Below are 22282 nucleotides of genomic sequence, written 5' to 3' on the forward strand. Positions count from 1 at the left end.
GACAGCAACGTGGCTGAGGATCAATATGCATACATTTAGCTGCATACCAGACAAAATAAACATCTACTAGCAGTTCCCTACACTTCAGCTAAACATAAAGGAAAAAAGATTATTTTTTTTCCAGGGAAAGTAGCACAGAGACCAGAGGAGCATGCATTTGGAGTAGCGAACAACAAAGGAAAACCACACTGTGCTGCAAGGCTGGGACAAAGTCTGTCCACAAATTAAAAGGCAGCTCCAGAAGTTTAATGGAGGTACATAATAATGCAAAAGTCAGTCTGGCAGACGCCTTCTTGATGGAGCACTCTTAAAGCAGTGTCTTGGAAGCAATCCCTAGATTGCCACAACCCTGAAGACTTTCAGAGAGCTGACAACTGCCTTCCATACCCCCACATAACAGGATGGCCTGGAAGGTCACGTTAAAACAAGACTTCTTTCTGTCCATAATGTTGAAAAAGAATATAAAGCCTTTAAAAATTCCCTTTTCTTTACTTTATGGAGTTTAACCCTCCATACATACATGTATCTTCACAGGAATAAATATTCAAGACAATCAGCTTCAATGAATTCCCAATTTAAGCTGGAACAGACACACATGGCTTTTGTTGTTTTTTTTTATGGAAAGTAAACCTAGCTGTGTGTACCAACAGCCAAAATAACTAGTATTTTGCCAGAATTCTAAAATCAAACTTGAAGGGTACGCAAAACAAGCAGGGGTCTATTCTTCTCTGTATAACCAGAATTTATCTTGGATACACCCATGTATGTAATATCATGGGACATACATTTAAATCCATTCTTCAAGTCAGAAAACGGTATCCAAAGAGGCCAGTATAGGAGTTGGCAGATAGGCTTTTGGTATTTGCTATGGAAATTCTATATAAAAAGCTGGCCAGCCTCCCAATTTCCATTATCCAGACTCCCAAATATTTAGTTCATAAAGCAGCATTCAATTGCTGTACTGTACCTTGTGTTTGCAATTCTCTCTCTCCATTCTTCTGAGAGGAAGTCACCTCTTTCCAGCTTAAAAAAAAAAAAAGACAGAAACACAAAAACCACACACACGAGAGTTAACATTGTTCCTTTCTGCTACACATCCCTTTTTGGCCAAGCACGCACACTGCATTAGCCCAGCAGCACTGCTGCAAGCAAGGCCTCAGGAAGCCCAGCGGAGGCGCCAGGGGACAAAGTTCCCATGGCCTGCTCTCCACTCCCACCCTCCACTGGGGAAGGGTCCCCAGGCACCAGCGATGCCTCACGAGCGCCATGCTTCACATGGAGAAGGCAGCTAAGCCCCGTGCTAGCAATGGCCAGCCAACACCATCTCCAATCCCCACAGATCAGGAGCAAGATGAACCCGAAGCCGAGGCCGGGAACACGGACAGCAGCATCAGGCTCTTGCTGCAACTGGCATGTGAGCACCTGGCTCATCAGGGGTGCTCAGCATACACCTCAAATGCTTCCGACACATTCAAGTTGGAAGTCAGATAATGTAAAGGCAGTATTTGAAAAGAACTATCGTTATCACTTCAGTGACGTACACAACACCTCGCTGATGGAACCACATCAAGTCCCAGGTTAATACCCACAGCTACGTGGGTTTTCTGCATGTTAACGTTTTTGTGGTTATACTTTTGAAACAAGAGGAATCTGATGGGACAAGCTGCTCTCCTGTGCCACGAGTAAGGCAGAATGGAGGTTGGGGGAGGAAGATAAGAGGGAGAGAGAAAGTAATATGCAGCTACATAATTAATGACTGGGACATACTTTGAAGGGGCAAGTAAGACGATGGCTTGTATTACAACCTCACGAACACCAAAGCAACGACAGTGACTGCTTAGCATCATTTCTCTGCACATACTCCTTTGTATGGAAAGAAGTGAACATTTTGCTTATCGCTAAACTGGAATAAAATCTGGCATCTCACACAGAAGTGCCTGCACTGCAATGCAGGCTCACTCGAGCTGCTTCCAAGCCTTGCCAGCTAAGCCAGGGGACCCAGGTGAATGAAGCGCCAGAGCCTGCTGTCTTTTGCCACTGCTTTCCCTCCCCAGCAGAGCAATCTGACTCAGAGCCACAGAAACAATGACAAATGGAGGCAAACCTGTCAGACCCACTGTGAAGGAGAAAGCCATCACTGCCAACAGAACTGGGTCTGCTTCTCAAGAGGGAAAGAGGAGGGAAAAAAAGCCCCAGTGCCCTGCTGCTACACACTGTACCAGAGGGCCAACAGAAGTGCACGTCAAGGGTTCTAGGGAAGAGATCAAGAACTCTGCAAAGAGCCTGAGCTCCCTGCTACCTGGCTACCTGCATCATCACATCTGCTTGAGGGGGAAACACATTTTCTACTATCCCCACTACAGTGAAAGCAAAGCACATGCTGGAGACTTAACTCAGAGATCCAACCTACTACAAGCAGTAAAAGTAAAGTGCTGCTAGACTTTTTCAAAATCTCAGGCAAAAACTCACTGCAACCTCAGAACAGTTCTAAAGAGTATTATTTTTCTCACCTAATATACCAAAACATTACTTCTGGGGCTCCTATGCCCTACTCGTAAATTAACACCATCTCTAGATTGTTTTTAATGGATAATTGTCTTAGAATCTTATCTGTTCTCATAGTAAATAACTTCCTTGTTGAGCAACCAAGACAGTAGCAAACCCACATGCAAGGTAACTATACTTTTTAACAATTTTTTTTTTTTTTTTTTTACAAGCCAGCTTCTACATTGCTGTCTTCCATGAAACAGTCAGTTTCTAATGTCTACACAAGATTTTCACACACTAAGAGGAGAAAGAAAAGCACTTTAGAAATAACGAGGTGCGATTATAAAGCCACAGTCTAGCAAGGGAACAAAGAACCAGAGTAACACGAAACTATTTTGAAATACTAAGCTTCATATAAAGGTCTTGAAATCTAACCTAGGTGGTTGCAATACTTTATTTGGATCCAATTACACTATACATTTCTCTTACCTACATGGTTTGGAAGGGAACAGTTGTAACCAAAATCTCCACACTTCACCTTGATAGAACACATCTGGAAGCTGCTTTGCCCCTCCACTTTTGCAAAATACAGAGATGTTAAAATTCAAATGAACCACAGCCCTGTTTAAACCCATCTATTTTTGTATTGTAATGCTACCCTAGCTCACACTTAGCCAATAGTTGAGGGAAAAACCTCACCAGGAAAAAATACTGGAGTACAGAAATAACCAGATGGTCAATTGTGGTTGGGAGAAAATTGGTTATTTTTCCCCTCTGGAAGCAAGACAGTGATTCCTGGGTCAGTGGTCTACTATATTCAAAACAAAGTACAAGAGCTATCTGACTCAGTACTCCTGACAACCAGTTTCTTTACCTACTGTCCTTGGGAGGCAATGATCAACAAATGATGGCCTAAAAGGAAGAAACCAAGCCCCTTAGTATAAACTGGTATAGGAAACCCAACAAAAATTCCCCCCCAAAATCCCTTTCAACTCTGCGGCTTACAAAAATTTTAGGAGTGAAACAGGAACTGGCAAGGAAATTTCAGCTAACTCACTCCTGACCAAGCGCAGCACTCGCTACGCTGGTAGAAGAATGGCCAGGTCCATTACGGTCCTGTAGAGGCTGGCTGGCACATCCATGTGACACAGCACAGACAGCAACAGGGATGCACTCAATCTCTTCGCACCGAAGTCCCCACCCCCATCATGTTCGTCCTCTCTCTGAGAAACTTAATCTCCTTAGTGAATAATGAATGGAAGGGACCATCTGTAATGCAGATATTTTCATCTGATTAGACAATGCAGGAGATGTGCTTTATCTAAAAGGATAATTAGCTCACTGAAATCCGCTTCAGAGAGCTGCCAGCCTGCATTCTTTCTAAATTTAGAAGCCGAAACAGGTTTATATTCAGGTTTTTCAAATGGGTAAATTTGCTCTACAGAGACTGCAGAAAGACGTTCAACGGTGTCTGATTCCCGTAACTCAAAGATGACTGGCAGGGCAGCGCGCCGGGAGGCACGCTCCAGCGGGCTCGTGTTCTCCGTGTAGCAGAGCAGCAGTTTATGGAGGTCAAGCCCTTCTTCCACGGAGGAGGGCTTCATTCTCACCCAGCACCAGGCCAGGAGTCTCTCCGGTAACGCTCCGACTGGCTACACAAAGCCATAAATTCACACACAGAACGCCTCATTCCAGCAGCCTCCGTGCAAACACTTGGCTCACAAAAAGCAGTCAATTCTGCCTGGAAAAGTACACATGGTTATTTTTAGTTTCCTGTTCTTTTCAAAAATAACTGGAGGCATGAATCCAAACCTCCAAAATGTGGCATCATTTCAAAGCCACAGGGGACGTTTGGAGGGCTTTTCAAATACCAAAACATCAAGTTTCCCACTGAAATAGGGCATTCAGAAGCATCTGGGACAACCAGTTATCTTGCCTTCTCCTTAGCTGCAACTCACTGCTAAGCAGCAGAATTTTTTAAGTCCAGGTGATGTGACTTATCCCCAGAAACCAGCAGCTGGTATCAGGCAAGAAGAGACAATGCTACTCCTGCACAAATCACTCTGCTTTTGCTCAGAACAGAGACTTCCAAGCAGGACGGGGCACCCTGAACTCAACCAGAGAGAAGTTTGCAACCAGAGAGAAGTTTGCAGGTCTGCTGATGCCAAGCTTCTACTCACTTTCACACAGCAAACGTTAACTCTTATCCACAGGGCTGAATCACAGAGAATCTTCAGCATTAGGAGCTTCTGGGGTTTTCTCTCAGATGGTCTCAGAGGTACTAGTCTAACCAAATCCCAGGCTTTAGCAATGCTGACGCAGGTTTTTCTATGCTTATTTTGAAGTGTAGTAGATGATCTTCTACTAACACAAACTCTTGTGAAACAAGGGAAGGCAATCTGTTGTAACAACCCACGGTAAACAAAACCAAAACAAGTCCTTGTCTTCAGCAGAAGGATGAGTCCACTGTGTGACTGCAGCTACCACCAGCTTCACTTGCCCTGAGCTGCTCTGATAAGCAGCAAAGCAGTGCAGCGGGCACTAAAGGACACAGATTGAAGACTTACTTCAAGGGTACCCTGGGAAGAACACTCTTGGCTACGCAGCAATCAGCATTGTGCCCCAGATAGCTGGAGATGGCTCTGATTTTGGATCCACGTGAGGATATTTACAGTTAGAAACCATGAAAACCCATCTGTCTCTTAATTGCACTACCGTTTTTTAATTTGATGACTGCACATGTGCAAAAATTCCCCAAGACAGACTCTCTAATTATCTAGGCCTAATGACCTTTGAAAAACCTCCGGTTTCCTTCACACAACAGTTTTCTTGAAAAGAATGGGGTGAAGCTAATCTTGGAAACTTCTCAGTACCATGGGAAAAGAAACGAGAAGATAAGGGGAGTTGAAACACAGTGAGATGTATTGAAGTGGGACACCAGCATAATGCACGAAAGTACGAATTCCCTCCGAATATGACAGAAGAGACTAGCAAAGAATATTATTCCTAACTGATCAAGAATCAGACATCAGGAAAGCAGAGGAGCAACTGAAACTAAACAATAGCACAAGGATGCAAATATTTATAGCAAGTTGAAACATTTACACTGAATGAAGAAAGAAAGAATCCTAGCAGAAAGTTACTCCAATTATTTTTTCCCCAGTTAGTTAATGAGACTGAACAGCCTGTCATTTAAAATGAAATTCAGTCCATTTACTAACAGGATTATGAGCTATGATTACCTACACTGGAGATCAGGAGACTTCCCAAGTCAATGTATGATGAGCAATCTTTCCCCCATGCCTCCTGCCCAGAATGGATATTCACACTCTAAAGCTGCAGTGATAACCTATTAATAGCAGCTGTAGCTCAGCAGGAGCCAACGCGCCTCAGGACACTTTGGCAGTAGCCAAGTTTAACATGCAATTATCATCTGAAAGTGATGATGCAAAACGTATTTATTTATTTATTTAACTCAACAGATCTGCATATTGCACGTAGAAAGACTCAGAAGAGACTTTTTTCTACCATACGTTTACCACTGTGGACAAAACACAATGGAGATATAGACTGACAATCAGGATTTATTTTAAATATCATCACTGGATCTTGCACATCAGACTTCACGTGTCCAAACTCAAATTCCAAACAAGCATATTCCAGGAGGGAAAACAAGGAAGCGAATGCAATGGTTGTAGATCTGATAAAGGGCAACAAACCATAGCCTCACCAAAACAATGTTAGTTAGAAGACAACACTTGTTGTCTTCTTGTTGAAGACAATCAACAGATCACTTTTCAGAGAGAAATAAAAAATCTATTTGCATTAGAAACCTAAAATAATCTAGACTTTTGGCTGTTAAAAAAAAAAAAAAAGCTATAGGCCCAAGTCCAGGATTTATTGCTACCTTATGTACCACAATTTTTACTTTTACAGCAAGACAGCTGTTACATGCATGAAGTCAAAATCACCATCCACATTATTCAGACAAAGCAGCAGGTGGGATCTGAGGCTTCTTCCCATTGAACTTCTGCCAAGCTTTCCTCCTCCAAGCTGTATTCCTCTCTCTCTCTTTTATATATATATATATATATATATATATATATATATATATATATATATATATATATATATATATATATGTTTATGACTACCTAAAACACTAGAGTAGAATCCACAAGTTAAATGAGTTAAACGTTGCTGATCACAGACTATTTCAATCTGTGTTTATTCTGTCTCCTACATTTGGAATTTTGGGACGCCACTAAACATTTAGCAGATGAAGTTGCTTTCTGGAAAAATCAAGATACCCGGCTTCTAATTCCACACCTCCTATTGTCTTTTATCTGCATTATGACACAAGTTTGTTCTTTGTTTAATAATAGTCTCCTAAAGAAGATGCTGCCTAAGAACTGATCAAAAAAACATACTGTTTGGCAAGAAAACGCAAACGTAAACCTGAGATGTTTGACAAAATCTGTCTTTAAGCATCACTATGACAAAGTGATAGGAAACCAAACTTCATTAAGTCAGAAAGTGCTGCAAGAATCCAACACTTTGAGTATGCAGTCTGCTTTTCTGGAAAGAGAAATTTTATTCTAAACATTTTTCAGAAAAGAGTTATAAGAGTCAAAGAACCTAACAAAAAATAAATGGCTTTGTTTCCATATAGTACCAGATTCTGTCACTTGGAATGCACAATATGGAAATGCTTGCTGCCTAAGGCAATCAATATGCTTTCAATATTTTAGTCCAAGTTCTTCTCCTATTCTTTAAATTACACAGCTCATAAGCAGAGTGTCTTCAGTAACAGTTCCTTTCATGTAATGCCAGCTGGGTGACACAATGGAAAAATGCCATATGGCCACTTCATGAAAAGTAAAGCATTCACTGTGTTTCCACAGCAGGAAAGAGTTAGCAGCCTGATATCAATCCTGCTACAAACTAGTCCCACAGCAAGCCCAGCATCCTTCTGAAGAAGCTCATGCTACACAGTGAAGGCATTTCTGGAAGAAAGCTCACTGAGGCAGATGGCACTGTCACCTTCACCAGCCTCTTTCCCAAGGGGAGGGTTGCAGCATCCTTCATCACACGACAAGCCCTTTAAAAAGGGCTCACGATCCCAGCAGAGCCACAGAAGACTGTGAAATAAAGGCTCACTCATCAACAACCTGCCACTTGATCACACACTGCTGGAGCTCTGAAAGTCATGTGGTTGAAACCGTTCCATTACCGGAATACACAGCAATAATGGCTCTGCACAAAGGAAAATGGAGAAGCTGTTTCTCAAACACGGGAATGCACCTCAACTGCAGTACACATTGCTAGCAGCAACTTCTGAGCAGGAAGGAGTGCCCCAATGTCTCTGAGTGATGAGGGAACAGCCCTGATCCATCCAACCTTTTTCCTGAACATAGGGAAGCAGCAGGAGAAGCATATACACAAGTATTTTCAGAACTCCTAGTTGGTCACTATTGCACTATGACTATGTACATGTCCTCACAGGCAAGTGATTGGCTAGAGAGCAATTTTTTAATGACAGGAAGAGAGAGAAAAGGAAAAAGGGAAGGAACAGCACAAAACAGTGTATGGTTCTACACAAGCTTATAAGTGTAATTCCAGAGTGAAAAACACATCCACAATGATTAAGTATTATTCAGAGGAAGTGGAAAGCTGTTACAGCATTTGTCCCCAGCCCAAGATAGACAGATATGATGACCAGTTTACTCCTGCTCTATTTCCACCCTCAAAGCACCTCATCCCAATCCTTTCCAAGTCAGAGCTGACCGCTTGCCATCGTTCCTAAGACCACAAACTCACCCCCTATCTCCAGCTACAAATCATCTGCCCTGTTAGTTGGGCATGGAGTTTTCTGCTGATATCCAGAATTTTAACCTCCTGCCACCCCCTCCATCTCCTGTCCCAGCTGACCACATCTTCACCTGCCTATGAACCAAAGCTTCAGCTTTTGTTCCTTGCAGAAGATTCCAGAAACCCAAGCAGGGGGATGACATTTCCAACAGTCTACCCAGAAGAAGACCCACATCATTAGGGAGAAAAAAAAAAAAAAAGGAGGAAAAAAAAGTAAAAGGTTTTAATACAGAGAAGACACATGGCAGCCTCACATCATGAACAACAAAGTTTTGAAAGAATAAATCTTCCAAGAACTTATGGAAAGCCCTGAAAGTACTCCCAGTAACACCATACCAAATGACAAGTGAGACAGAGAGAGGGTCCTGGGAGGATGTCTCAGAGAACACTGTCCTCAGGACCAAGACAAAAGCCAGGGAGCAGACCTGACTCATACTGCTGCTTGGCTGATGAAGGGCTGCAGAGGACTTTGTAAATTCCATACATCAGCATGAAGCACAAAGTTTTTCAGTTGAATTTCACTCACTGTGTATTCTGCATGTTTTTTCCCATACCATTTCATCCACTTTCTGAACTCTCTGTCCATCGTCTAGAAGAGGGAGGAAAAACAAAGCCAACAATTAGGACATCTCATTATGTTTCATTGCAGCAAACAGAGATGCAGCTCTGACAGTGCTCACTAACCCCTTCGCCTTTTTTTTTTTCCATTAATACTCAAAGGATAGACAGACAGATATTTATTGCAGTTTCTTTTCCATAAGAAAAATATTGGCAACAGTGTCAAGTCCAAGCTGCCATTTTCTTCTTTTCCCCACCCTTTTCAGCAGCATTACACATTTTAAGCAAGGCAATCTGAGTTGACACTGCTCACCACCAAAAATGGCACAACCTTAAGTAGCTACTGTGTGGTGGCACGTAATCCCACACAGAGGAGGCAGTGAATGCACATCCGTCTAAGCACAGATAGCAAGGGAGCAAATGGGATAAAGATAGGTCTGCTGGGGTGAATGAGGAAGCAGAAAGTGGCACGCAGGGCAACTGCACCAGCAAATAGAAGGAGAGCTGCACTTGCCAGAACAACAAGGAGTGCTTCCAGCTACATGTAAACAGATTAGAGTTGCAGAGGATGGAAGGCTACACTGCCCAGCCGGAGAGCTGGCGCTGGTTTTCCATTGGCACCATCAAGATGGCACGGTGCCTTACAAATAAACATCTCCATGTGTACAAAACCTTGTCCCCACCGTGTAAGCTGACAAAAAGCAGCACAGGTGACTTCTTTATAGTGGCAGTGAGGATCCAGCTAAACCTAGACAATACATTTAAAAATGACATTCCCGTGTCTTGCAAGACTCAGCAAATCTCATGTACTTTCAGGAATTTAACTCCACAAATGAAAGGCCCAAATTTGGAGGTAGCATTGAAAGGAGATAAAAAGAGGAGTGAACAGGAGTTCTCAGAGCTGTGGAGACCTCTATCAGCGGGTCAATGTCCAGTGTGTGTAACAGACACATTTTAAAATTCTTTGCTTCAAAAGCACCCCAAAGCTTAATAGGGCAACTCACAATAATTTTTCATACACTGTATGAACTTATTATGAACTTTCTTTTCAATTAAAACTTCACTAAAGCAAACCCATAAGACACTTCCTCTTTCGCTGAAGCTTTTCAAAGCCATCTGCAGTCATTATTATAGCAGCCAGAGATGTGTTGCCACAGCCAATCTTAACTAGAAACTTAATTCAATCTCTTTCACAAATGTTTGTCAGAGCTGGAAAGACTGGTCCACTAGACACAGCACAAGGCAGATTAGCTGCACGCAGGCAGCAGTTCTTTAGTTGCTAAATCTGACAGGTCATCACCTGTAACCAGAAGATTAATGCTGTACATTTTGTTCATCCAGCAAAATATGAAATACTGGTGCACTTCTGAAAGAGAAGGTAAGCCACTAGTTAATACTAATATTTAATTTGTGTTGGTGTTTTTTTTTGTGCGCTAACCACTGTCACTAAGGCCTTATGTTTGCACAGCGATATGAAGGGGTATAAGTGCAAATGAGAATTTGACTTTCCCTCTGTAACACTCACCTTTAAACTAAGCTTACTATTAAACACAGATAGGACTTCAGGCCTTGCAAATTACTTTCTGTAAGTAACCAGAGGCTTGTGCAGAAGAACTGTAAGGAGTACTCCAGTTGGAGATTTCCATTGGGTCATAGCAGGGGAAGCAAAATGGATTTTTAGATCATTGTTTGATCCTCTTCACTGCTGTTTATACGTTTTTGTGCTCACCAGTGAAAACATAGATCAAGGATTTTTTTTTTTCCCTTCATAAGGTATAATTTTCTAGCTTGTAAAGACTCAGCCAGCTTATTTTTAACAACATGGAGGGCTTAAGTTGCTGTTGAGTCTACTGAAGAAAATAAACTTCTTATGGTAAGGCATGACTAAACTTTATTGTTTGCTTGTAGCTCATTTGGCTTCCAGGTCTGCCTTGGAATTGATTACCTTTGTGCATCCCCATTGGCACAGAATTAAAGAAGCGTAAAGAAAACTGCCTGCCTGACTAAATATTACCGTCTTCTTGTAAGACTTCATCTGGGTGCCTACAAAGCGGTTATTATCCAGACACCCAACACAAGCCTCATCAGTTAGCCTACAACAGTTCAATAACCAAGCTGAACTTCATCTGTGCAATACCAGAAAGGGACAGCACTGACATAAGCAGAAAGATAGCTTTTAAAAACTTTAAGGATCATTTGTTCACTCAATTCATTCCCAGATTTGCTTAACGATATTGTTTCTGAAAGCCTTGTGTTAAAGCCATTTCTTACAGAGGACTGCGGGTGCTTCGGTGAAGCCTACACCACATTTCCTTGTGAATTGGTCCTGCGCCATTACTATTAAACAGCTTCATCTCCTGGTCCTGAAATCACTTCAAGAACATGCTAATACTCCTCCTGTGCACTCAGCAAGCACTGCTAGGAAATGACCATGCCCACTCCTCTTTCCCCAAGCACACTGTGCTCCAGGTCTTCATGACCTGAGAAGCAAGAGCATCTAGGACTGACGCTCTGCTTTTTCTTCCTGTGAACTCCCAGCAGTTAGCAGTAATTCTGAACTAGTAAGGTAGCCTTCACAAAGACACATACGTGCAACTCACTTCAAGCAACTCACCTCAGCATATTTGGCTGGAATATCAGCTTTCTCCACACCATAGTGATGTTTGCAGTTTGTGGCTGCAGCTACTTGAAGCACCACCTGACCCACACCTGCAGAAGAGAAAAAACAAACCTGAGAATATGTTTCAGTAGAAAACCACTGCAAAGGGAGACAATAAGGGCTTTTAGAGCAAAGGACAAGTTGAAAAATGCAGGCATTCTATTGGACAAGGCTTCAGAGTACAGCCTCAGCTCCCAGCATCTATTCCTCAAATTTAAAGCAGACTCAAACCAATGTACATTACTGAAATTAAGTCCCATTTTCCTACAAGACATGTTATGTACTGAGAACCCACTTTTCAGTAAAAGGAATTTACATCTTGGCTAGAAAGTGTGTGCTGCAATTTAACTTTTAGAACTTATAGAAAAAAAAAAGAAAAACTGGCATTACAGTTTTGACATTTACATTCTTCAGTACCTTTAGCACTTTTATAATAGTGTAAGACAACATTTACAGTCTTGCTTATACTGATAAACACTGATGGCTTCTTCTATTAAATATAGAGGCTCACTTCTAGAATTTCACACAGGCTTATGAATAGCTGGATTTACAATTTTTGTCCACAAACTTTATAATTGAATCTACAGATTTTTTAATTGTATTTCACTATTTAATTAATTGAACAGTTAGACAAACCCTACCTCAACCCAAAACAAATACTTGTTGGTCACATACCTAAGCTATTAATTTGAAGACTAACTAAAATGTTTGTTTAGCAATACTGTTATTAGCTTTCACTGTGAAATGCAACACAAATTCTGAGGACACATAGAGCTTATTATTATATGGGCTAGTTTAGAATACTACTTCATAAAACATGATAGGGTTCAACACTCAAAATTTCAGAAGCAACCACACTACACTGGCACAACTCCATAATACTTAAAAATGCATGAACTTCCTTCCCAAAATCTACTTGCATCAGGCACGCTACCAGCAGTAATTAGCTGCCATTTCTACACCTTCGTTGAATGCATTTCCCCTCCTCTACCCCAGCTTAGGTTAAAAAGGAAAAAGGGAAAAAAATCTGCCTGTACAAGTGAGATCCACATTTTGCACACACTAGAGCAACACCATTCCATTTGTTAAAGTGCTCACTTAAAATATTCTGAAAACATCCAACATTCATCAATAGTACATTGATGCATCACATTTTGTCTATGACTAACACAAAATGCGTTCTTGTCTCACCAGTGCACTTAATCATTCCATGGATGACCACATGGGAAACAAGAGTGAATCTAAGAGGATAGCCCATTTACACAGAAAACATATTGCTGTTTTCCATTTCATTGGCTGCCGGCAGGAAGCGGCACTGGTAATTGAAGGGGTGGAACTCCTGCCTTTAAACCATTACCACTATAATGCTGTCTGGCACAATGAGAACTCTAGTGCTGACAGGGTTTTTTGTTGTTTCACTTTTTTATTCCCTTCCTAATTCCCATTTTGCATACACATGCAGATTTTATACACATGCAAATACAGATGTACAAATTTCTGCAGGGTATGGGCAGAACATGATCGGAAGAATAAACATTTCCCTGTTTCTTATTTCCAAAGAGCAAGGAGGACAAAGACTAAAGGGAAGATCAAGAACACACTGTACTGACAGAAATCACAATACAGCATAACAAGTTACTAATCTTTTTTGTTTTGTTTTTGGTTTTTAACTACTTTTTTTTTTTTAAACCAGAATTTAACTGTATTGTGACCTCCATTTGCCTAACGATGATGCATACCTGCATAAATTCCTCCCACTTCCACAAGCTTCTGGCATCACAAAGACAACAAAAATGGCCACAGCAGCCTGGAGTCTAGCCCTGCTGTTTAACCACTGCTGTATGCATATAACTACTGGAAGGACATTAACATTATTACTATTAATAATATGCTATGACAATGTTCATATTTACACTACACTCAGTACTTCATTGTTTACAATTTACAAAAGTTTACTCCCTTCAGTATAACCTCAGGAACGATGCTGTTTTCAATTGTTCAGTGCTCCAAACATTGGAAGTCGAAGACTTCTGAATTTAAACCATATCTTTAATATGTGACTCCCTATACCTTGAATTTTTACACTGTTGATCAGCCTCCAAGATTAAAGTGGGGAGAAGGTTAGCAATAAATACCTGACTTCAATTCTGATGGTACTAGGTACAAATATCCAGCATTTGACCTTGATCACACACTTCATCTTGTTACATGATCAGCAGAACTGCAAGGTTTCAGATATCATCTTCTTTAACCTTCCTGAACAAACAATTGCAAGTATCTAAGGCAACATTTTTTTTTCTTCCAGATGGAAAATAGTTTATCAGATCTGATACCTTTCTAAATGTCTCGTTTGAACATAAGCCATCGAACCAGGAAATCTAATATATAAATTCCACAGAGGGAGGAAGGGGTTGGGGCGACCCTTCCCTGATAGCCCTGACTGGAGACATACTAAGTTGTGGGGAGAAGGATGGTAGTCGTGCTTGTGTTTAAATCTAAATTAGATTTGTTTTTAACAAATTAAATACATTTTTTAAATATTTTCCCCAGAAGCCCTGCATCATACCAAAAACAAAACCAAAACATAACTTCATTTAAAACTTCACAACCAATCCAGTAAAAGGGGAAATTCTTATTACTACTTTCCTGCTCTAAACCAGATTTTAGCAACAATAAGAACATCATCTCCTTGCTCATAATATCTGTTCCACATGCATTTGAGTTGTATCTGGTTTCTTTACCAGATAAAAACATCTCCCTTTAAAACTCTAACCTAAACAACAAAATGCAGTTGCAGGTTACTCGACAGATTTTGTGGGGGGTCTCACAATGCAGCAGTTAAAACTAACCATAAAGCCTTTATTGACACACTGAAAAGTAAACCAGAGGGGAAAAAAATGGTTAATTTTCAGATTACATGCCAAGTGTTTCATGCTGTCATGGGAGAAGTCAGGAAATCATGTTTTCATATACGAATGGCATAAACTGAATTCACAGAAAATGGATGAATCCTTAAAAATTAAACTGCTGTTATTATCTTTTAAAGCATCATTTTTAATATTGTTTCTTCTTTGTAAGTGTATTCACCAACAGCAACAGACACCAAGAGTTTTTTGTAATAAGGGTTTATTGCATTTGTAGGCTGACATTTCACCACAGGGAAGAACGTCTGGGATGTCTGCTTGGTCTACTTAATCCTGTCATGAAAAGCAGAAGCATCACTGGGGATTAACTAGGAAAGGTGCTTATTCTATAATGCAATCCTTAGTCCTGGTTTACTTTCCAAATGTGAGGTTTCGCCTTTTTTTTCCTCTGCTCATAAGAAAGGAAACAACAGTGAGCAAAAAGAAGGAAAAAAAAACCTTAAGTTATTGGTCACTCACCACTGCCCAGGTCAACAAACAAATCATCCTCAGTCATTTTAATTTCATCTATCATTTGGGCCACTAAGTCAAAGGAAGTTTCTCCATAAACCTCTGGGGAAAAGGGCTCATAGTTGTTGAGTTTCTCAGGATCAGTCACCGAGTGGTTATACACTTGCTGCAGGATGTGACGGAGGAGTCCGTTGGAGGGACGTGTGTTCAGCTTCATCGGTTGGGTGGTTCCCTTCCACTACACATAGAAAGCAAGAAGACATGAACCCAACGTGAGGACAACAGAACATTACCAGAACAAGGCTGCGTTTGTGTAACACAGAAATGAGAGAAATTCCCTCCCATCCCCTCTCTCACTTGGTCCAAGATGCTCTGTAAATACAAAAACAGTGAATGACACTAAAAAAATACACGATCGCGATTGGTTGTCTCACCTCAACTAACAGGTAATTTAAAATATGCCTGATAGAAATATGTGGTAAAAAGAAAATTGAAGGGATGTAAAAATCAACAGACAATGGAAAGCTTAATTCTGAGCATATATGGAGTAGGAGTGCAAGTTTGTTCACCCCTTTTTTATTTACTGATCACCACTGAATAGTACAGTCGCTGATGTTAACTGTACTGTCAACGTAAGAGCAGTTTTGTTTTTTATCAGGAATTGTAGGATGGGAGGGATCATATGTACACAAACAGGGAGTGGCAGGAAAGAGATGGCAATCAAGCTTTCTTTTTTCTTCAAAAAGAGAACACTCCCTCCTAAACAAAGTTTTTAGTTTAAAAAATATTTACCTTTCATTTTGATAAGGGAAAATAAACAAAAAGGACAACTCCAGAATCCTGCCTATATATTCCTGTATTTGAAATTCAGATGGAAAGAAGAAAATTAATTTTTAACAATTAAACAACATATGAACAAAGAAGCCTAAATCCAAACGAGAAGTTTTTAGGGAGCTGAATGCCCATAAAGTGAAGGAACACCTGGCAGAAAAAGTCTTACTGCCTTGTATTTTTCAAGTAATTCATACAAACACATTTGAGAGGGAAAAAAACAGCCTTATTTTCAAAATTAAATAAAATACTAACATTAACTCATTACTCATGTTTTACTTCCTCCAATTCAGCCTTTTAAAGGAATAGGGAAAAAAAAAACACCTTGTTAAATTTGTCTGAACACAGAATACATTCTAGTTTTCCCCATCGGAGTGATCCTGAAGAACAGAGCAGCTGAACTGAATGGTAAGCAAGGAAATTCCTAAGCCATGGATCACTGCCACAATACACAGGAGGGTTCATATGGATTACTTAAGTACCCATAAGCCACAGATTTCCACAAGCAAAAGTAAATCTATATGATAAATCCTTGTGAAACATTTACAAGCTAAATACACAGAAACCTTCCCCCCACACACCCCACCACCAAAGGTAACTCAGCTATTTCAAAGTGCCAAAACAATGGAGCTAAATGTGTGCACAAAACATGATAGTTTACAAATCTACAGTTTGGGGGAAAATGTTACTATGCTTTTTCTTCCAGTAAGAAATGCCTTCCAATACTAGCTCTTTGACTGCCCTATTGTGATCAAGAAAGCAAGGTTTAATGTAAGATTTATTAACTCCCCCCAGAAAATGGAAGTAATGAAGTACCAGTGATGCAAATAGACTGAGACATGATCTGGCCCTAAATTGGTCACACCTTTCAGATATTTACTGTATGTGAATTCAAACCAGCAAGATAAACATCGTGGCATAACAAAGGTAAATACATACCAACTGATGAATGCTGTCAATGGCTCGGTTGTACTTGTCACAAAGCCTCTGCATGCTTTCAAAGCTACAGGGGAGAAAGAATGTGGGGTCAGTTAGATATGGAACTTTAAAAGGCAGGTTTGAAGGTACAACCTTTAGCCTTTCTGTCTTTATAGAAACTAAGTAGGTGGCTATTTATGGTTTGTTTCTTGCAGTGCATATAATTACTTACACAGCCTTAGGTCATTGCACAGTTTCCTTCAAAAAAAATCCCAGTTGACCAGCAGTACATGATATACATGTATAAGCAACAAGTTCTGCAATAGAATACAACCTATTTGTGTAGTGGAAGAAAAAAGGCACTTAAATTTTGGAAACTGAACATTAATATAATATTAGTTCCCTTAGTGAACAGGAAAATAATTTAACTTAAACTATGATTTATCAGAAAGTTTTCTAATCTCATAGTCCATTACTTTCTTTTCATGTCCTCAGATGCACAGAAATGTAAGACATTTGTAAATTGTTCTCCTTTGCTCCACCAGCTCTCCATGATAATCAGTCCTGGGGCAAGCAGAAACTAACTTTGTGCCTGAAAACAGACAGAACCAGCACACCCATCAGAAAAGCACAGTGATTGCTTTGTGGGTTGGTCAGGATTACAGTCGGTTCAGCCAGATGCATTAATAACAGAAGCTGAGAGGATTAAAAAAATCATTTCAGGGAAAAAAAGATACTGCTAGGAACATCAGCCATTACATAAGCAGATCCCACAAAGCAACAGGGGAAAAAACACAAGGAGTTACAGTGCAAGATATTTAAATCACGGCCATCCCCAAATCAAGAAGAGGGAAAACCAGGGGACAGGAAAAGAAGGTGGCCCTTCAGCCTCTCATGAGCCCCATGTTATTGCTGCACTGACTAAGACACCCCACTGAGGAGCACTGCTGACTTCCACTTCAACCTTTCAGCTGCACACCTTTAATTCAGTCTTAAGGCAAGGCAGGAGTATGAAATGAGTTTGTCCACACGGTACATGCATTCCTATCATCCACCACTTTCTGTTCACATCCATTTGTCAGTCCATCTGCTAAAAGTAATTTTTCCTGACAATTTTTTCAAGAAAACAAAATAAATTAAAATCATTACTGAAATTACAAGTTTATGACTTCCTTGAAAAGTTGCAGAAAGATAAGCGAGGTGTGACTTGTGGGAATAGATGGGTTGTTTCTTTTATTCGGTATCACTGCTGGCAACACAGACACCACCCAGTTAGACATGCCCAGCCAGGCCACCAGAATCACAGAAGTTAGCAAAGTGTGGATTGGGCTCTTCTCCCAAGCACCAAATGATAAGACAAGGAGAAATGGCCTCAAGTTGCGCCAAGGAAGGCTTAGGTTGGATATTAGGGGAAATGTCTTTACTGAAAGGGTTGTGCAGCACTGGAACAGGCTGCCCAGGGAAGTGGTTGAGCCACCATCCCTGGAGGTCTTCAAGAAACATGGAGATGTAGAACTTAGCAGCGTGGTTTAGTGGTGGACTTGGCAGTACTAGGTTAAGGGTTGGACTGGACGATCTTAAGAGGTGTTCTCCAACCTCAATGATTCCGTGATTCTATGATTTTAAGTTATAGCACTGCAGTCTCTGTGCATAAGTAATGCATTTAATGACAAGGGATGCTGGATCCTGATTTCTCCTTCTGAATTCACCAGGAAGAAGAGAGGGACTAAAACATCTTGCAGTGAAAGAGTTGAAATGAAATGCCGAGAGGAGGAAACAATACCTTAAGCAGATTGTGATAAAAGTACCTGCATGGGGCTCAGGACAATAGCCAGTGATAACTTAGAAAAGGATGGATTTTCACCTGCAATTCTCATTCTAAGTTTAGCCATGCTGTGGACTTGAACATATTCAGTCTTTCCCATGACAGCAATTAAGGTTGTTTTTGCAAGCTACAGCTTGAGGGTCATCTTTTTGTCCAGTCTCAGAACAAAAAAGTCACTGCACAGAACCTCAGACTTCTCCAGAGACAACGCAGGGCCAGGGTCTGCCTCTCCCAGCCTCAAGGTGAATGCCACGTACTATACATTCATTTCCAGCTGTGTGTGGAATAGGCCTTCACATGCAGCCACAACCATCCTAAAATTACTTCTAGCTGCCTAAAAGAGCAGTATGAATTCTTTGCCTTTTAATTTATCCCTCCACCCAAACAGCGTCCTACTTGCACTGCGTGCTAAGCAAAGGAGGAACGGGAAGGTTAACCTCCCACAGGCATGGCAGGCGAAGGACACAGTGCTGACAGACAGTTCTGGCATGCAACTTTCTAAACAGGAATTCTTAGTTACTACAAAAGTAAAAACCTCAGTGCCATTCAGATTCCTAACACTGGATGCAGTCCAACCGCACAGATACCGATCATTGTTTCAGAGTGAGTAATTCCAACGTACACACCAGAGCTCAACTTTCTGCTGTGTGGAGTTTCCAATTATGTCCTTAATCCAACAGCCTTTGCCAATATTTCTGTTACACATTTCCTACCAAAAATAACTCTGCAGAATCTGAAGCCAGTTCTAAAAGAAAACTTTGGTTCGTAGTGTCTAAGAATAACTAGTTACAAACTGATTCACTATGAACCGTGCTGGCCTGTCCTCCTGGTGGGAAAAAGTATTCCTCTCACCTTTTTGTGTCATAGTCAATTAAAACATAGTTTTCCATAGCAAGCTTGAGATCTGGGATTTCTTCACAGACCCACCTGGAAGAAAAGAAATAGAATAAAAACAACATATACAATTACTTATAGCAAGGCAGTCTGTCTCAATTCTAAACAGGCATTGCTATGTATTACAAGAGAATGCTGCAGCAGACATGAAAGCTCACAATATTACCAGGAGTAAGGCAGAAATCACAAAATGCTAATTGGAAAGCTGCAATAGTTCATCTTTGTGTTTAATAAACAGTAAGGTGCCCATAGACGTTGGCAGTAGTATGAAGCTATTGAAATGGCTTCAAAATCAGGTGATAAACATATTCAATTTATCTAAAAATATTCAAAGCCATATATGATGCTAATCTAACATAAAATGTAATGCAGAAGTGCAGGATTTTGAAAGGATTTTTAACAAAACGGATACTATAACAAGCTTGACCAAGCTGAATGTGGATAAGACATTTCCTACAGCACCCCAGAACAACACTGCCAGCCATTCATTGCAAGGATATTCTCCTCTGTGTAGCGCTCTAATCTGCTTTTACACTTCAGATGACCCAACCTGAAACAGATTTTCAAGAGCAATTTTAATAAAAGACCCCTTTTTCATGCTGAATTAAAGCCCCATATGTTGTTGTCATTGGTAATGGAAAGCTTGCACCCTCTTACAGGGCATCTGACAATGGTATCTCACAGGAGATCTTCACTCTTGAAAAATAGTAAGATTAATTCTTTTCAAAGACAACTTCAAAGCCACATAGGCTTTGGGCACACTTTCTTCCAAAAACACCAAAACAGGAAAGCACTATCATCACCATCAAGAAACCTCCGAGAAAGGCACAGGATGAATTCCAACAGGAGTGGCAGTTTCTTCTTTATGTACCTTGATGCATGGTTCAATTTTGAAGTGGTGAAAAATGACAAGAGATCGAAGAGGTCTGGTTCCTTCTGGCTGATTCACTCTTATTATATAAATAGGTATATCCAATTAAAAATAAAAGTTTCACAACCGTGGCTGACTCTCTTCTGGTGAATACCTTATCCCCCTGAACATTTTATAACTTTAATCTTTGTGTTTTTTTTCCTCTTAAATTAGGCAAATGGGCAGCCAACAGCTGCTTACCTCTATATCTTGAAGACAGAAATACTTCTTGACGTTCTTCTACATCAGACTTACATAACCACATTGTGGTTACTTTGCACAAGGCAGACAAAGGCAGTATGAAAGCCTGCTTTCACTGCAATCAGGTTTGAAACAAAGTTGTGAAACATTTCTTTGACCAAACTGCTTTCTAATGCAACTTTCCTCTTGCTTTCAGGTAGCATAGCACTGAAAACACCAGCACAGATGATTGGTAACCATTTTCAGCAGCAGCTTCTCAGCACCAGCACAAGTGAACTGGGAGTAGCAGTGGCAGGGCATCTCATGCCAAGCTTTTACAGTCAGAAAAAGATTTCTTTTAAAAATAACAAAGTCTCAGCTCTAGCCTCCAGCATAGCCACTACACATTCCCTCCTACCACAGCCCATGGTAAAATATTTTGATTTCATCTATGTAAGTGGTATTATCAACACTGCTACTTAGCTCTCCCACTCATGCTGGGAGCAGCTTCCTGGGCCATCTGGGACTGAGCAGATTCCAAGCTCAGGTGGCTCAGAGACGCTGCTCTTTGCATTGTCTCTACCTGCACTATCCAGCCATGAGAACCTACTGCAGGAAACAGCCCTCCAACCCAGATAGTCTGTACAGTGAAGCTCTAAAACAGTTAACGCAAGCAGTTTTTAAACAATCTGAAGTCTAATACTGACCTCAGATGTTTGGGGTGTTTGTGTCAGTATCAAAAAGGTAGCTTTACAGCAAGTCACTTCCTAATCCTGCTGAAACAACAGCAAGCCATATCATAGCCACAGGTTGTATTGACCCTAACACTGTTTGGAAACACTCAGACTTCTTACAATGTGTGTTTAACTTTCACCTTTAGCCTCCCATTTTTCCCCAATATTGGTCCAACTCTACCAGCAGTCAAGAGGAATGCTAACAGGGACATCAATCCCAAAGGGATGCTGCACCATTACAACAACAAGGAGAAAAGGGAGAGGGTGAGGAAAAGGATATGCTGTTGATTCTTCAACAGGACCACAACTTTCAACACATGCCAAAAATGTTTTTTTGTTTGTTTTAACTTTTCTCGTCTAAAGGTTGAACACAAACTGCCTTCACTGGTTACCGAAGCAGAGTTGCCTCAAAGCATTGCAACCTTTGCTATAAGCAGCACCAAACGTTAAGTATCACTATTTATTTTTAATCCTGTTCAAAAGAAAATGGAACTTAGCAAGTTAAAACAAAGTTAAAGTTTGACAGGAAAAAGCTAGAGATTTTTGTTGCAGAAACATCAATTCAGCTCAGAAAATAATTTAAAGCTAAGATGTAGTTCTGACTGCTGCCCTCCTTCATATCCCAAGATGTCCATCCACCAAGACACAGAAACACACAAGAAAGGGTTCCAGCAATGTCTGCATTGAACACTTACCGAATTGTCTCAATAATTTCATGAGCAGCATCATGGTGTTTGTCCTGAAATAAGAGGAAAAACAGATGTTTTTAAAAAGACATTAAATGTGCTGTTCTTCAGAAGATTACAGGAATCAGTCTTTTTCAGTACACAGAAGACATGTGTACCAAGGAAGGAGTCTTTGATTGACACCCACACCATTAAACTAATCAAAATTAGACCTCTAAGAAAAAAATAAGGCTTAAGGAAATATTTTTTTCAAGCCTCTATGAACTAGCATACACTTAATATGAAGGATCTATCATTCTACTTCTTTCTTTGTCATTGCCTGAAATCAGGAACTGCGTATCTGATACCATTGACA

At 40.5% G+C, this 22282-nt stretch overlaps 1 protein-coding gene across 5 annotated transcripts in view; it reads right to left on the reverse strand.

The window, feature by feature from the left end:
• Window positions 1-22282, reverse strand: part of DOT1L (DOT1 like histone lysine methyltransferase) — a 74321-nt gene that overhangs the window by 36372 nt on the left and 15667 nt on the right. For all 5 annotated transcript variants that reach the window (XR_014319100.1, XM_082779932.1, XM_082779930.1 and 2 more), the window contains exons 2-8: window positions 21937-21980; window positions 19376-19450; window positions 16720-16783; window positions 14959-15187; window positions 11531-11625; window positions 8885-8947; window positions 968-1023 (exon numbers count right to left, since the gene is read on the reverse strand). Coding sequence is in view for 4 of the 5 variants with exons in the window: in XM_082779932.1 (XP_082636058.1) it covers window positions 968-1023; window positions 8885-8947; window positions 11531-11625; window positions 14959-15187; window positions 16720-16783; window positions 19376-19450; window positions 21937-21980 (626 nt within the window). In the remaining variant the exon portion in view is untranslated. The remainder of the gene's footprint in view (window positions 1-967; window positions 1024-8884; window positions 8948-11530; window positions 11626-14958; window positions 15188-16719; window positions 16784-19375; window positions 19451-21936; window positions 21981-22282) is intronic.

The sequence above is a fragment of the Aythya marila genome, assembly GCF_965140915.1.
Source record: "Aythya marila genome assembly, chromosome: 27".
Taxonomy (NCBI): Eukaryota; Metazoa; Chordata; class Aves; order Anseriformes; family Anatidae; genus Aythya; species Aythya marila.